This window comes from Aedes aegypti, chromosome 3, assembly GCF_002204515.2.
Source record: "Aedes aegypti strain LVP_AGWG chromosome 3, AaegL5.0 Primary Assembly, whole genome shotgun sequence".
Taxonomy (NCBI): domain Eukaryota; kingdom Metazoa; phylum Arthropoda; class Insecta; order Diptera; family Culicidae; genus Aedes; species Aedes aegypti.
Genome location: NC_035109.1, coordinates 114762535 through 114777961, shown reverse-complemented (window position 1 = coordinate 114777961; position 15427 = coordinate 114762535). Strand labels below are relative to the sequence as shown.

At 35.9% G+C, this 15427-nt stretch overlaps 1 protein-coding gene across 2 annotated transcripts in view; it reads right to left on the bottom strand.

The window, feature by feature from the left end:
• LOC5567031 (fructose-bisphosphate aldolase) overlaps window positions 1–15427 on the bottom strand; it is a 60819-nt gene that overhangs the window by 12393 nt on the left and 32999 nt on the right. The window contains exon 5 of one of the 2 annotated variants that reach the window (XM_001651373.2): window positions 8394–9192. The exons of the other annotated variant lie outside the window; for it this stretch is intronic. Coding sequence (XP_001651423.1) covers window positions 9097–9192 — 96 coding nt within the window. The 3' untranslated portion in view covers window positions 8394–9096. Of the gene's footprint in view, window positions 1–8393; window positions 9193–15427 lie in introns of those variants that run through there. 2 annotated transcript variants of the gene reach the window in all.

Sequence of the window (15427 nt, the reverse complement as noted above, 5' to 3'; positions counted from 1 at the left end):
GTTCACTAGTCGTTTTCTAGATCTAAGCTGCAATTCTGGGAGAAATTGAAAAATATATAGAGCTTGTTTCAAAGTTACGCCTCTTTGATCAAATAATCCAGAAATGTAAAAGAAAACAAAGATATTGCCAAGGGTGAAGTTTTGTGTAAGAAAATATAAAAATATTGAAAGAAATTAAAGAAACTTGAAGTTTGTAGGGAGCAAATCATACAAGTTTCAAGGGTGTCTACTCATTTACAAAATTGAAATCCCCTGATATTTCTAGGTTTTTGACAGGTTCAAGATATTCTCCAAAACACATGAATGATTGACGAACAATTAATTTTAGATGACTATAGATTTGTATTCAAAGGTGTTTGTGTTTGTAGTTGATTTGGCTTCGAAACACTCAAACAAAAATAGCACTGACTGACCTGACGAACATTTTTCACGAACTTTCTAAGTAATTCTTCCTTCTTTTCTTCATCTTCTTCTTCTTGGCATTACGTCCCCACTGAGACAGATCCTGCGTCTCAGCGTAGTGTTCCTCTGAGCAACAGTTATTAACTGGGAACTTTCTTTGCCAAAGTTGCCATGTTTGCATTCGTGTATCGTGTGGCAAGTACGATTATACTTTATGCCCAGGTAAGTCAAGGAAATTTCCATCACGAAAAGATCCTGGACTGACCGGGAATCGAACCCAGACACCTCCAGCATGGCTTTGCTTTGTATCCGCGGTCTCTAACAGCTCGACTAAGGAAGGGCCCATGAGTAATTCTTCCCATATAATTCTAAACAAAATTCTGTAGATACCTTTCAGAATTCAACCTGGACTTTTTCTAAGGATAGCCTAAGAAAAGCCACGGAGATTCCATCAGGAATGCCTCCAAAGATTGGTACAGACATTTTTCAAGAAGCCCCAAGTTCTCCAAAAATTCAGGCTTTGATTTTTCTCCAACTTTCCCGTTTTCCAAAAATTAAAAATTATTTTCTTTTTTTTTTAATTTAGAAATTCTTCAGGAATTCCTCCAAACTTGTTTGAAAAATTTGCCAAAAGTGTCTTCAAAAAATTGTTATAGTAATTCATGTAGGAATGTCTTCAAGGAAATGTCGAAGACAATTTTTTTGGTTGCATTCATCGAGGAATTCTTGGAAAAGTTTATAACAGATTTCATCTAATAATTGCAGAGACATTTGTTAGCAATTCTTGAGAGTACTTGTGGATGAATTTCTTAAAGAATTCTTATGAAAATGCTCGAAATAAATGAAAAAATCGGCGTAGGAATTATATTAGGGTTTCTTGGAAAAATGTTGAAACAATTTTTTTTTCAACTCTGGAATAAACTTTTGTGAACAACTGGAGAAAACGGTAAAAGAATTAGTGGCAATACACACAGAAGATTTTTTTTCTGAGTAATCTATGTAAACGATACGGGAGGTGATAGCTTCTAAGCATGCATTGAGAAATCGCTATCGCTCATCTATGTTTCACATGCTCACGCAACTAGAAATTGGAACTGCACTTGGCTTTACCAATTTGGATTTTTTTTTTATTTTCTGCTTCCTTATCGAAACATGTTTTATGCTGAGTGAATTAATCATTCAAAAAAATTCATGACTTAACATCTTAAGCGTTGCAGCTGAATTTTTTTTAGGTTGAATAGATTTTTTGTTACAAGAAGGATATATTCTACTATGTATTACTGCTTCAGATTAGTTTCCCTGAGTGTGGCCGAAATTCTCTGAGAATTCCAGGTTTCCCAGGTTTCTTCAGGTAGTACACACCATGTTATAGGAAAAACTCCACATTGTTGACCATAGAATGCGTTGTAGTCGATCAAATTATTTCGTTAGTGATTGTAAGATTCTCCTATGATCAGAGAAGAGACTACAAGAAACTGGAAGTTTTTTCGTTAAAGAAAAATACCTAGGTCGGGTCTAATATTTATAAATAATAATTTACCTCACAAAATTTGATCGAAATCTTGCAAAATAACCTTGCTGTCGAAGCTGCCTATTCCAGTCCGGGGGAATAAACCGAAATTCAGTCCGCTGGGTATAACTTTTTGTTACTTCACAAAAAGAATTCCGATTTATTGCAGTCTCTTCTCCAATCATTGAAGAATCTTCGAAACACTAACGAAAAAAACATCTACAACAGCGCCCTCTATGGCCAAAAATGTATTCGGAACGTTTTTTTATACATATTTTCTCGACAACGTTCTTAATTTAAACTTCAAGTTCGTGTAGCCCGCTTCGGAGTGCACGGATTCTACATTATTTGGCTACACTATTTGTCTGTTCGTTTATTTACAGTTGTTTTCTAGCCTTCTAGCCTATAATTTTAAAAGAAATATATTGTTCAACGAGTTTGGACGTTAAATAGCTGAATAAGTTCAAAGACCATAAATTTACTTTAGCAGTCGACTAGTTCATTTTCACCAATTCGCAGAATGTTTTATTTCTTGTCGACAACTCATTCTTATATCTCTTTCGGGACAGACAACTTATCATCTTTATGATCCATTTTTTCTTGCTAAGTGGTAGCAATACATAATGAACATGAAGTGTTAATTAGCCTTTTGGCTATGGAGAATTGAAGACAATGAAAAAGTATGGCATACGGACAAAACGTCAAAAAAGGCAAAACGCCGGAAAAACAAAATATAGAATCAGGGTAGTCACCGTCAAATGGAAAAGCGTTGGATGACGATTCGCTGTAGCAGTCCGCCACATAGGCTCGACGTCATGATGACCAAAATAAGCTTCTGCCTTATATTGCTTGAGCCTATAAAAAATCAGTAAATTGTGAAAGACTTTGACGGCATGTAAGTGTATATTTCATTAAAAACATTTGAACGTGCTTACCGGTATTAGAATGCCTAATTAATCTATTTAAAAAGTTACACTTCAAAAAGAACGTAACTCAATATATCGACAATCTTCCCATTCAAAACTTCACCCAGAGGTCACAAATAACTAAAAACACCTACTTTGAACTAAAGTTTGATGGTTTATTTCTTTTGATAATCACGATCATTAAAAATCCGTTGAAATATCTCAGATTTCCTTTGAATTTGTGGATTTATACAATCAAAACGGCGTAACTTCAAAACGGGCCCTACGATTTTTTTTTAAATTTTGCCCAGACATGCAGCTTAGCTATAGAAAACGACTGGTGAGCACAGATTTGATGGAGATTTTTTTCTGATAATAACGGTCAGGGGAGCACCGTGCTTAGTCGATGGCTACACGACGACCTGCCAGAGTTATTATACTAGATGACGACGTTTTGTCATCCAACTATATGTACATAAAATAATTAGAGAAGAGCTTATTTCTACCGTAAAAACCACACCCTGCCGCGCGTCGCAGAGATAACTTGCTCAATCGCGCTTTCAAGACTTAGGAACCGATTTAAGACGACTCCTCTTGAATAAGTTTGCCTAAACCATATTTTAATTGTAGTTGAGAGTAGACACAACAGGATTCGTTCTCAATTGATCTTGAAACACGATCAAAGCAAGCGAAGAAAAACATCGCCTATGTATCAGACCATGATCGGCAATGTCCCGCAAGCTGTAACAAGCTTGATAAATAACAGCAGAGAGAGAGCGATAGGTAAAACCCGTTTTTCTCCCTCATTTACCATTGGGGGTAGATGTTTTACTCTACTGGCATGATGAAAAATCCCCGAACATCTGATAGCAATACAGTGTCCCCCATGTTTGAATCTTGTTTAAATGGGTTTTATCATGCATTGCTATCCCTCCTATCTAATCAAAGGTGTAGCAATGGACGCTAAACAGACTCTCATGATGTTTAACGGATCATAATTTTCACAGAGAGTGATAAGTAAGAGATACTCTCAATTTTCTCATAATGTAATGACTGCTGGTGATCATATGTTTAATGAAGTTTTTTTCTGATAATAACTGTTTGGGAAGCACCGCGAATGCACTATCGTTCACGCGTGCATTTTCCCAGTCTAGTTGTTGTCGAGGTCTCGTCCGTCCGGCGCAGCGTTTTCCACCATATAGATACCTTCATGCGTGTAGGGGAAATGGTGGTAAAATGAACAGGGGTGGTAAAATGAACACCGTGCCTTTTACCGAGAAAAAACAAATTCGATTAATTATTATCACTCACGGACGATTTAGATCATATATCTTAGTGTTCGAGTTGATACGTAGGTCAATTGAAGCAAAAATATCTACAAAAACTAAGATTTTGGAAAACCACGTTTGAAAATTAGAACTGACGTAACTTTTAGCTCGGAAGACTTGAGGTTTTTCAGTGAGTTGAATATCGTTATGATATGATGTCAAATCTGGTACCTCTATAATTCTTTTTGAATGGGTTACAATCATTAAGGGATGTATTTTCGGTGGGGCAATGACAATTTTCATGAATATTTGTTTTGCTCACGTTTTTTGCGTGGTGTTCATTTTACCACCAACCGCTGTTCATTTTACCCACATAGTGCAGGTAAAATGAACATTTGCATCGCTTTTTGATAGCGATGAAAATATGTGAAAATTTAGCTATTTAAGTCTGGATCCATGTTGCTGCTATAGGTTACATCCCTATTTTTGATGCTGTGCGATAGAACTATACACATTCCTCGTTTTCTATCAGAAACAAGATGGTTTCCTTAAGGTGTTCATTTTACCACCCCTTCCCTTATCGCAACTCGGCAATTTGATCGTTTAACCCCCCGTGGGCCAACTATGGCTATTCAACCCGTTCGCCAAACGCATCAAAACAACTTTACGACTTTTGGATTCGTTTGCAGTCTTACTTTTTTTCGATTGCATTATGGCAACAACAGCTGCAGCTACTCGGTAGTACTTGAGTTAGATGTTGATTCGAGATGGGTGCATCTGGCGGCACCTACCTACTAACTTACCTACAACGAACGTGAACAACAAGGTCATGGTCGAAGGAGGGGAGAGACTATGTGGCTGCGAGACTTGCTCGGAAAAGGTTTATGGGATTTGAATAAACACATTTGTAATATGAGAAGAATTTTATGGCAGTTTAGGTGGAATCGGTTTATGGAGAAATGTCGATGGGTTACCGAGGTGATGAAATTCTAAGGTTATGGCTGTAATTCGGTTGGACATAAACACTTTTAGGACTCATTGTTTTTACTATAATGTAAATCAATTCGATTACGAAATTGATGTTTGGCAAATTTTTGAGTATGATTCATGGAATATTTTCAACTTGGGAACAACAATCGTGCTCATCTGGAAAGGTTACTTAAGCAGGTGTGAAATCTTATACATGTGATTTGATGTCGCATGATTGGGTTTTGTTCATATCCATATTAGGCCACTTTCTTTCGAGGTCCTAGGGCTCAGTTCCGCCCCCTACAAAGGCTCTTTAGGGATTTTTTCAAATATTTGCTTCTCTATTATCTTTAAACTTCTCTAGAAGACTTGCAGAAGTTACTCTTTTCATCACTAATTATCAAAGGATTACCTAGAATGTTTTCAGACATTCGTACAACTATTTTACCAGGAATTGGGTCCTAAAATGTTTGACGAATTTTTGTATTTATTTAATATTACGAAAGAGCATGTTCTTGCAACTACTTTAGCAATTTTTCCAGCTAAAATTATGGCTAGGGTAGGTGAATCAGTTATGGACATAGAGGTTCCCTATTTCGCCATACGTAATATTTTTAAAGTCTTCATATTTTGAAAACTTTTGTATGGTGTAGTAGTTAGATTTAAGATATATCTTGATGTTGAAACATCCAAAATGATTTAAAATGTGAAAGTTATCAAAATTTCACATATGGTCAAATAGGGAAGCACTATGGCCATAACTGGAACACTTTCCCTATAACATATTTTAATATTTTTTTTAAAATGGTTCCAAATATGAACCTTGACTCTTTTGCCAATGTTTGACGATCACTTTGTCGACAAAAATGCCACAGGGCTATTAGTTGTAACAATGGAATTATTCCTATCTGACATTTCAGATGGGACACGGAAAACAAATTATACCCAAAATTTGAGTTTAAACCAAGGGGTGTGACGAAATCTCAAAAATCGTAAAAAATGTTTTTTGGACTTAAACCAACGAAAATCATTTTCAAATTTAGTGAATGTTTCTGGCCAAAACTTAAGCGTTTGGTACTAAAATTGAAACAAGGCTTTAGGACCCTATTGACTATACTTGGATGGTGAGGTAAAATCAAGTATTTTTTGATGAATTTCTTCGTGAATCACTCTGAGGATATTTTTCCCGAAGCTTTCCAAGAATTGCTCCAAAAAAACGCAGCTTTTCATGGAATTTCTAAAAACAAACTCACGTAAAAACAGCTACAGATGCCATTTTTGAGGTAATTTCTTCAAAATACAAAGAGTAAATTCCAGGGAAATAGGTCTTGTAATTCTGCTATTCACAGAGATTCCGTGCAGATTTTTCAGATATTCATTTAGATTTTTTCCAAAGTTTTCTTAGATGTTCTGTCTGGAGTAACTCAAAGAATTCCTCCTATAATCTTACTGGTTAAGGTTTTTTTTTTTCAAAGTAATCGACGTAACAAACCTAGTTTTTTTTTCGTGGTTTTATAATATTTACCTATATACGTCACAAAAAAAACACAATTGTTACCGAGGAATGCCCCCTAAAATTTTACAGTGCTTGTTTGATTTTGGCAACATGCCAAACATTTTCATGATGCCAAAACCGAACGGTTGTTTTTGTTAAAACTTTTATCATCATTATAGCGTTAGCGTTAGCGTAGTTACGGTATACTTCGTAGATTGGATACTAGCGATATTCATGTTTTTCTTTTGATAATCTCATCCAGACTGCTTTCAGGAACAAGGCTAGGGAGTGAACCTTGATCCAATCATAGACAAGAGTACCAAAACCATGGATATCGTTATTCCCGGCCACGCCCATCTTTACCGTAACTTGGGATAGGGGAAGGAAATGTTGATGTAGCACTTACTTAATGAGAGGCCACCGACTCAGCGACGCCCTCATAAGTGCTACGGAGTTGGGGGTTGGGTGGGGTATAACGTCAGGATTCGCCTGAAAAGCTAGCGATGGACCCAGAGCATGTGTTGTTTAATTGGTTGTTATTTAATCTTTGATTGCCGGCAATCAAAAGAGAAAAAAAGTTTTATTTAGTTGTTTTTTGTTTGACGGTAATAATTTTCTGCTTGATAATCACTAAGAAGCAGAATCGATCCCTCCAGGGTCATCGAATTGTCGAAAAAAAAAAAAATGCTTTAAAATGCACACTTTTAACAGAAAAAAAAAACACACACTTTTTGGTTGACAACAAACGACCGAAACCACAACGTATGGCCAATTCTGCGACAAGCGACCAACTGAAACGGGTAAATCACCGCACTTCCAATAAGCAAAAAAACTGAACTTTTCGTCTATGTAAAAGCCTACACAATAATCAAATTTCAAACAAGTTCCGGGCTTTTTTATAAAGGAACCGACTCACCAAATGCCTGTAGCCTGTTGTATAATCCGTACTTATCCGTCGGTCAACGTCCAATACTCTTGAGTCAAATAATGCTACTCCAGAAACCTTCACAGGTCCATAAACTTTTTCACAGGTTCTTTAACTTACTACACTTTCAAACAGTTAGAACACTCGCACTTTTTTTTTACCGTTAAAATATTATACCAGCACAAGCCGATTTGCGATTGCATCAGCCAAATCTGAATTATACGCGAAGCCGAAAAAACGTGACAGTATATCAAAAACACAACCGCCCGCGCGCGCGGCTTGCTGCGATCCTTTCTTAAAACTTTTATCATCATTATAATGACCACGAAGTGAGTTTTCCTAACATGGTAAACCTGGTAACATTGAGACTAACAGGATTGGTGAATGACATATTCATTTTTTTGTACATGCATTTCGATGTTGCCAAATTGATCCGTGCCAAAATCGGTCTTTGCTTGTTTTATTATTTTTTTTGTTTTTTGAATAGATCCTTTGCATTATTCTGTTAACATTTCATCCAAGCATGAATATATATTTCCCAAAAGTGATACCAGGAAGCTACAAGAGTTGCTTCAACGATTTAAGGAATAATGTTTTAGAACTACACTTCAATCAGTATCGTAAATACATCTAGAAATATTGATTCGATATCGTTCCGACGAAATTGATCCAGTTATACAAATATCATCGATAATATAGATATTTCCACAGCCGTATTTTACTATTACTTTGGTTTAAGATCAAGCGAGATATCCTCGAAAACTTACCTGTTTCATGCACAATTCCTACAATTTCTTTCATTATGTGGCAAATTCTTACTTAAGCTTAAGTCTAAAATATCAGTCGAGTTATATACACTGGAAGGAGGAGAGGGTCAACATTCAAAGCAGAAAATAAAACCAAAAAGCAGAATCGTGCATATTTTTGTGCCAATTGTGTATTTGTTTTACAAAAACCATATTATTTTTCTTCTTTCGATTGACATAACCAAGCATAACTATAAACATAATCGTGTCCGACTTTCATCTAGCTCTAAAACAAGCAACAGTTATCAGTAGTTGGAAAATCATAATTAAAAACACAAACACATATCTAAAAAAAACGTCTAGTACGAACAGAAAACTTTTCGAGGTTAGATACATTCTATTCTAATAGGGAAATAAAATAAACACAATTCGTCAGAAACATCCATCGCGCGGTTCGACTCGTGTCCTATAGTTGATTCCTGCTCTAAATTGCTTCCACTGTGTGCTACCATAAGTACATTAATCTCTGTCTTGTCTATTGTGTGTCGATTTAAGAAGAGGTAGTTTGAAACTGTTAGAGAAGTTCGCCGGATGGGAAATATTGGAAACAATAGGAATGCCTCTTTCCACCGCACTTTTTTCGACTACAACCAATTGCATTCCGATTCGTTTCGTTGATGTTGCCGCCTCCGCTTGGTAGTGGTGAGTTTTTCTTCGTCGTCTCTTCGTGTGTGTTTGTGTGGTTCTATTGACAATTCGTGCATCGGGCGGGTCTAATCATCTAAACCAATCGGGGCGTTGTAATTCGTGCAAAGTGCAGTGTGACCAGATTTGTGTGTTTGTGTGTGAGAGTTCTTTTTTTGTTTGTTCTTTTGTTTAGTAAGCGTGCGATTTCACAAACAAACTGGCGTTGGCGGCATACGAGGGAATCGAACCAGCGACGTATTTTGCTTGGCATGCCAATCCGTTAGCCTGAAATTAGGAGGTTGTTGTTTTGGTTGGGAATAAAATAAAATAAAGCAAAACCAATTCATGCATTTGAGAGTGGGGGTTGAATTTATAACATATAAAATGAAATGTGGAATGATGGGGAAAATAGTTGGGAAGGAAAGAGTGAGAGGTTGCTATTGTCTCTGATGACATTATTTTAAAAATAAATTCAGTATATTTTTCTCTCATTTTGATCACAAGCTTCAAAAGACTGGAAATGTTGCTCTAATAAGAAAACATTTGGATTTGAAAAATCGTTTAACATTTCGAATTCAACAATTGAATTTATTAATTGAAATAATTGTAAAATCGCAGATTTTCAAAATAAAACAACACCATCCGAGGAAAGACCAATCCTCAACTGGTGGGCAACAACTTTCTCGGTACTGAGGTATCGCGCGAATATTCTGTTTCGCAGTGCTTCCGTGTAACCAATTATAAAATCCGGATCTCGCACGAAGGAGATCATCGACGACCACGCTCGCTTACTGTATTGGGAGCGAGTTGCAAAGTGTGACGTCAGGGCTTCGTTCGGCTGAGTGCAAAATCAGCTGTTACGCGCCTCGCATCCATAGCAAAACGATATTTACGGGGGATACGGCATTGACCGAGATTCCGGAATCCGTGAACTTGGCGCAAAAGTGTAAGCTCTGTGCATAACAGAAGAATTCAGAGGTAGGTGGGTGTGTTGCCGGTGCTGGAAACAGTTAGATGAGTGTGGTGATGTAAGGCACTGTTCATAAAGCGCATAGATGTAAGGAGGAAGCAAATTGTTTGGCGAAAGTCGATATTTTGTTTATTTTTTTTAAGAATAATCCTCCACGAGTAATTTGAGAATTGAATTGAATTGAAAGCACCCATGAGTTAAGGTGAAACATCTCCAAATCAAAAGAAAGCCGTAACAATAGCCGAGTTTTGCATCTACTCGCGTTTTTAAAGGCATTAAACTGGAGAAACAGTGGACAAACAATCATGATATTCTTGTTTTAAGCTTTCTGCTAGTGCACAAAGTCATAATAATAAGCACACTATTGTTGAAGGACGCCTTCATCTGATTAGTGTTTTTGATGTTGTAGTACCATCTTGAAAGTTAGATTCCAACCTGTTTCACGTTAAGGAGAAACCGAACTATAGAACACAAAACTGCAAGTCTGCAACTGAGGTTCAAAAAATCTTGGAGATAGCCAAAAAAATTGTTTTACTATACTGCCCATAAATGCATAACAGTCCCACGTGAGTTTTCGTCAATTTTTTGTTAGTTACGGGAAACTTCATTAAATTGTATGTACTTTCATGGTATTATAAGAAAACAGTACGTTTGTTCTAGAAATGTGAAAAACAACATCGAACTTGGTCTGTCCCACGTTACTAATAAACGCATGTCAGTCTCGCGACTTGTGTGATAAGGACTCGCGAGCAATTGTGTTAATAAGGAAGTCAAGTAAGGGAAATATATTTACCCACAATTCGTCCCCTTAATGCTACAACTTTTAGAGTTCAATTTGTCGAAACATAAATCCTAATTAAATCTTGCAGATATTCACAGATCATAAGCGTATGATTTTTTCTTGTACTTGTAGCGATGCCGCCGTCTTTGAACATCCACTTGTTTCACGCTCTGGCAAATATAGCTGGTTTGCTCTCGTGAATCCAATGCCCAGAGCACCGTGTTGAGACGAATACGGTGGTCCTTCGAGATGTTAAGCCCGCAGTTCATTATACACCCATAATCGACAAGCATTAGTTGGTGTGATGAAAGGCGCTTATTGGTGACGGTGTATCTCGCTTTCAATTCTTTTTTTGTTCTCTTGCGTTTTTGGCGAGTTCATCAATGGCCGTATAACTTCCGTCTGAGTCCACTTCATCAGTCCCCGCCGCATATTCGGTGTCCTCCAAAGATTTCAAATAGCTTACCCAATGTTCAGGGTACGCCTTCGGTGGAAACTGAAAGGTGTCGTCGCCACCAGCATTGCGGTCACAGCCGTTCTTACTATTGAAGCCAGCGCAGTTGTCTTCTGAGCCCACGTCATTGTCCAACGGGTCGCCATTGGCCAATATCCTGCACTCATCCTCGGAACTAGCAGAAGTACCACAACTTTTCAAATAGTCTAGAGCAAACATTTCCGCGACTTTTACTGTGGACACTAAACTGTCAAAACAACAATAATTCACATGTGAAGACCGATGGATCATAGTAAGCACTGATACCGTTATGCGTTTATTCTCGTACATTCAAGAGCAAATAAACGCATATTAGTCACGCGTACATTTTCTCGCAAAATAACAAATTATTTAAGAAAATTAATAAACAAAATGTATGTAATACTGTAATCAATAGTTCATTGCACCATTTGAGTGCAAATTTGGGTGCGAAAACATCGTTTTTCAACTTAATTGGAGTAAATAGAGCAAAAAAAGTGTTCACGACTTCTATCGCGTTTTTATTAGGTGCGTTGTTTTGCTAGTGGGACTGGTATGCATTTATGGGCAGTATAGTTCCATAACTATTTATCTAAACAGTAAATATCGAGTTATAGAGAGCTGTCTGTAACTCATTTTTTCACTTAACTGCGAGTGTCTTACTTTCTGTGAGACGTACTGGATGGACGTACCAAGTATTTCCTGAGAAGTCTCATAAGTATTTTCTTTGAATTTCAACCGAATCTAATAGCACAACATGGGTGGATGAAACGGGAAGAGGATAACATGGATGGGTGTTATAATTAACTATAAAACGGGACAAGATGAATGAAATGAAAACCGAAATAAATGGAAAATAAAAAGCGCTCTGACAAGAGTACGGGCTGCATCAAGGTTTGGGATGTTTTTGTCGTGAACTGAATGTTACTGATTGGGAGGAAAGGAAGTTTAACGACGACAAACACAGTGCAAACAAAACTCGATTAAGTTGCTCTTATTTTTCTTTGCGTGGTTCGTGGGTTGAAATCGTTGGTTGATGCAATCCTCGCGATGTGCTGTGATTGCTTCGTAAATGTAGCTGAGGGCGATCTCATATTTATTAATGACATAAACTCTCTTGTTTATGCTATTTTCGTAGCTATCTTGACAACAACATTTTATGAAATTTTTACTCACCGAAACGCGAAACCTATTTTTAGGAAAAATGCTCGTTTCTTAATAAATTCCTAGGACAGTTTAAGTGCAATTAGTTTTGGTGGAATAACTGATGAATTTCAGTGATTCCAGCGAAATCTGTCAGAAGCCAACATTGAAAAACTGAATAGGGGATCCTACCTGATGTTCCTGGTTAAGTTACTGTCTGGTGCGTTTACAAACAGTGTTGATAGATTCACACTCAAAATCTCAATCAAAACGCTCTCCCGTGAGAGCAAACTCATTAGAGATCTGCTTCGCAAATCTCACGCTTGAGATTTTGATGCAAAATCAACTCAATCAACTCAAACCGTAAAAAATGATTCAGTCGCAAAACCCGGCAAAAACTCGTGAAATCCGAATGTTGTTGTTCACGTTAGAAAGGAGTACTATAATTTTACCAGACTAACATGAAATTATTGCCGTGTGTAAGTAAACTGTGGAAATATGAGACAATGAGTCAAAAAGGTGAGCCAACTCATCCATGATTTTTTGACTGCTGAGTTGCATGATTGACAACTCACGCATGAAAAATCTCAAGCGTGAGTTGTGAGAAATTGAGTTTTTCACAGCACTGTTTACAAATTTCGGAAGTAATTTCTAACAATATTACTTAATAGAAGTCACCAAGCTTTGGGACAAAATGTTTGGAGTACATTCGAATTTCTATAATAACTTTGGTTTGAATTGGAAAAAAGCTTCAGACTTATCTTATGAAAGAGTAGTGTTGAGATTTTCCAAAAATGGTTTGGAGATTCCTTCCGACTTTCTGTCAAAGATTGCTCAAGAAATTCAAGTTAAGTGTTGAACTAGTGTCAGTTAAAAACACTTAAATAAAGACAAAAATAAGAAGATTGCTCTAAAATTTCTGCTAGCAGTTCGTTCAGCAAATCTTCCAAAAATACGTCATGGATTTTAGCTAAACTTAGTTCAAATATTCAAAAAAAAAAAAAAATGCATCCCCAAAATGGTTTATAGTTTTTTTCTTTTCATAAATTTGACAACAAAACAAATTTTTGTGTGTGTGTTGAATTTTTATCTAAATTATTTAGTCAGTTCGCCTCCATTTTTAATCTTTGATTCTGAGACCAGAAAGAGGTTTGTCTTATGAATAATTACATTCTATAAAACATTACTGGTTTGCTGTTAGAATTTGGAAAGCTAAACCGAAGAGCTAAATTGCTCAGAGATTTCTGTATTGTAATTGGCAGAATTTATTAAATGTCTTCTAAAGAATTTCTCCACAATACATAATTGGAAACACCCTCAAGAAACTCCCGCAAAAAAAAACCACCAAGAAAAAGTTACTTGGACCGGAAAATTATAATCAGTTCCTTTAAAATGGAATTTGCTGGAATTTCATTAAAAAAATTTCCATACATCTTGATACGTGAAAAAAAACTCGAGATTATCCATATTTCTCGAAGATAAAAACAATATTTCAACAAAAAAAATTCGTATAAAGTTTTATTTAAAAAATTTATTGATATTCCTCTAAGTATTCTGTAAAATATTTCTGTAAATTTCGTTGTAAATTCTGAAGTCCTATAGTAGTTCAGCTGGATTAAAGTATAAAGCCATAACTCGAATTTTCAAGAGCACAAATCTCAAGAACCAAGCAGCGCTATGCGTTGAAAATTTGAACGGTTGCACTTGAAAAATCAAAGTTTGACTTCGTTTCATAATCGCCTTAACTTCTGAATTTGAAAAATTAATAATATTGCTGTTGGATTTCCAGAAGACATTTTTTCCCAAATATTCTTGGTAGAAGCAATCCATAAATCTATAAGATAATTAATAGATAATTTGCTCAAGATAATTATGCAGGAATATACTGGAGTAATGTGTAAAGAAAAAAACTGTAGCAACATTTGAAGACAAAATAAATTAGAGCAACCTCTATGAGGATTATCAGAATAAAATCCTGTTAAATTCCCCATAGAAAACTTTCAAGACAAAGCAGTAAAAGTCTCTAGAATAATTCCTGGATGAACTCTATGACAGATTTGTAGTAGCTGGTCCTGGAATATCGTGAAGCTCGTAAACGCTTGGAAAAACCTACATGAGAACTCGCCGATAAAATAATGAAGTTATTCCATAATATAATGATGGATATTTTTTGAAGAATTAAAACCTAATAAATTTCTAAACATTTTTAGTATGCTGTTGCTGAAAGGTATCCCAGCAATAAAATATAATAAAATAAAAAAATGTGATTTATTCGATATACATAGTCATTGATAAACCTGCTTTCATTCAAATTGTTTGTTTTGTCAACATGTGTTATTACACCAATTTTTGACAAACACTGTTGACAATTTAATAAAAAGAACTTGGTAAAAAAAATACTTTGGAAAATGCCGAGAAAAAATAAAGTTTGTCTAAGCAGCAGAAAACATCGCTAATTAGATATGATATTTTGTGTTTGAATCTGCTTATTTAAAATCACTTTTTAAGCCATACGGTCATTATGGCAAACGGAAATTATGCCATATGACAATTATGACTTTAGGCCAAATGACTTTATGCCAAACGACCTTATACCAATCGACTTCAAGCCAAATGGGGTACAAGCCAAAAAAATGACTGTTCTTGTTTAAAAATTGTTATGCTAATCCACCATTATTCCAAATAACCGTTATGCCAAATGTGTTTTACGCCAAATGACTTTATGCCAAATGGCATTATGCCAAATACCTCAAACTATGATGATACTAGCCTTTTTAAGTAAAGCTTTACTAAAGCATGTTGAATGGAAAATCGAAATATGTTGTAAATGTTCATATGTACTATATTAAAATACTTGTTTATGCTACAAGTTGCAATATAATGATTTTTTTCAGCACGAGTCGAGCATTGATAGAACGATGCTTGTCAAATTGGATGAATACGACGAGTGTCTAAAAACTCGCGTTTTTCAACGAGTTGCATACACATTTTTTTGCTATTACGAAAAAAAACTGTTAAATCCGATTAAACAGTTTTTTATCTAGGATCATAAATCTATTTCAAGAGTTCGTGTATGAAACAGCCTTGGGCTGAATTTCCCCATAATAAAGAGCCAATTTATTAAATCTATTTCAAGAAAACTTAAGTGGGTAAC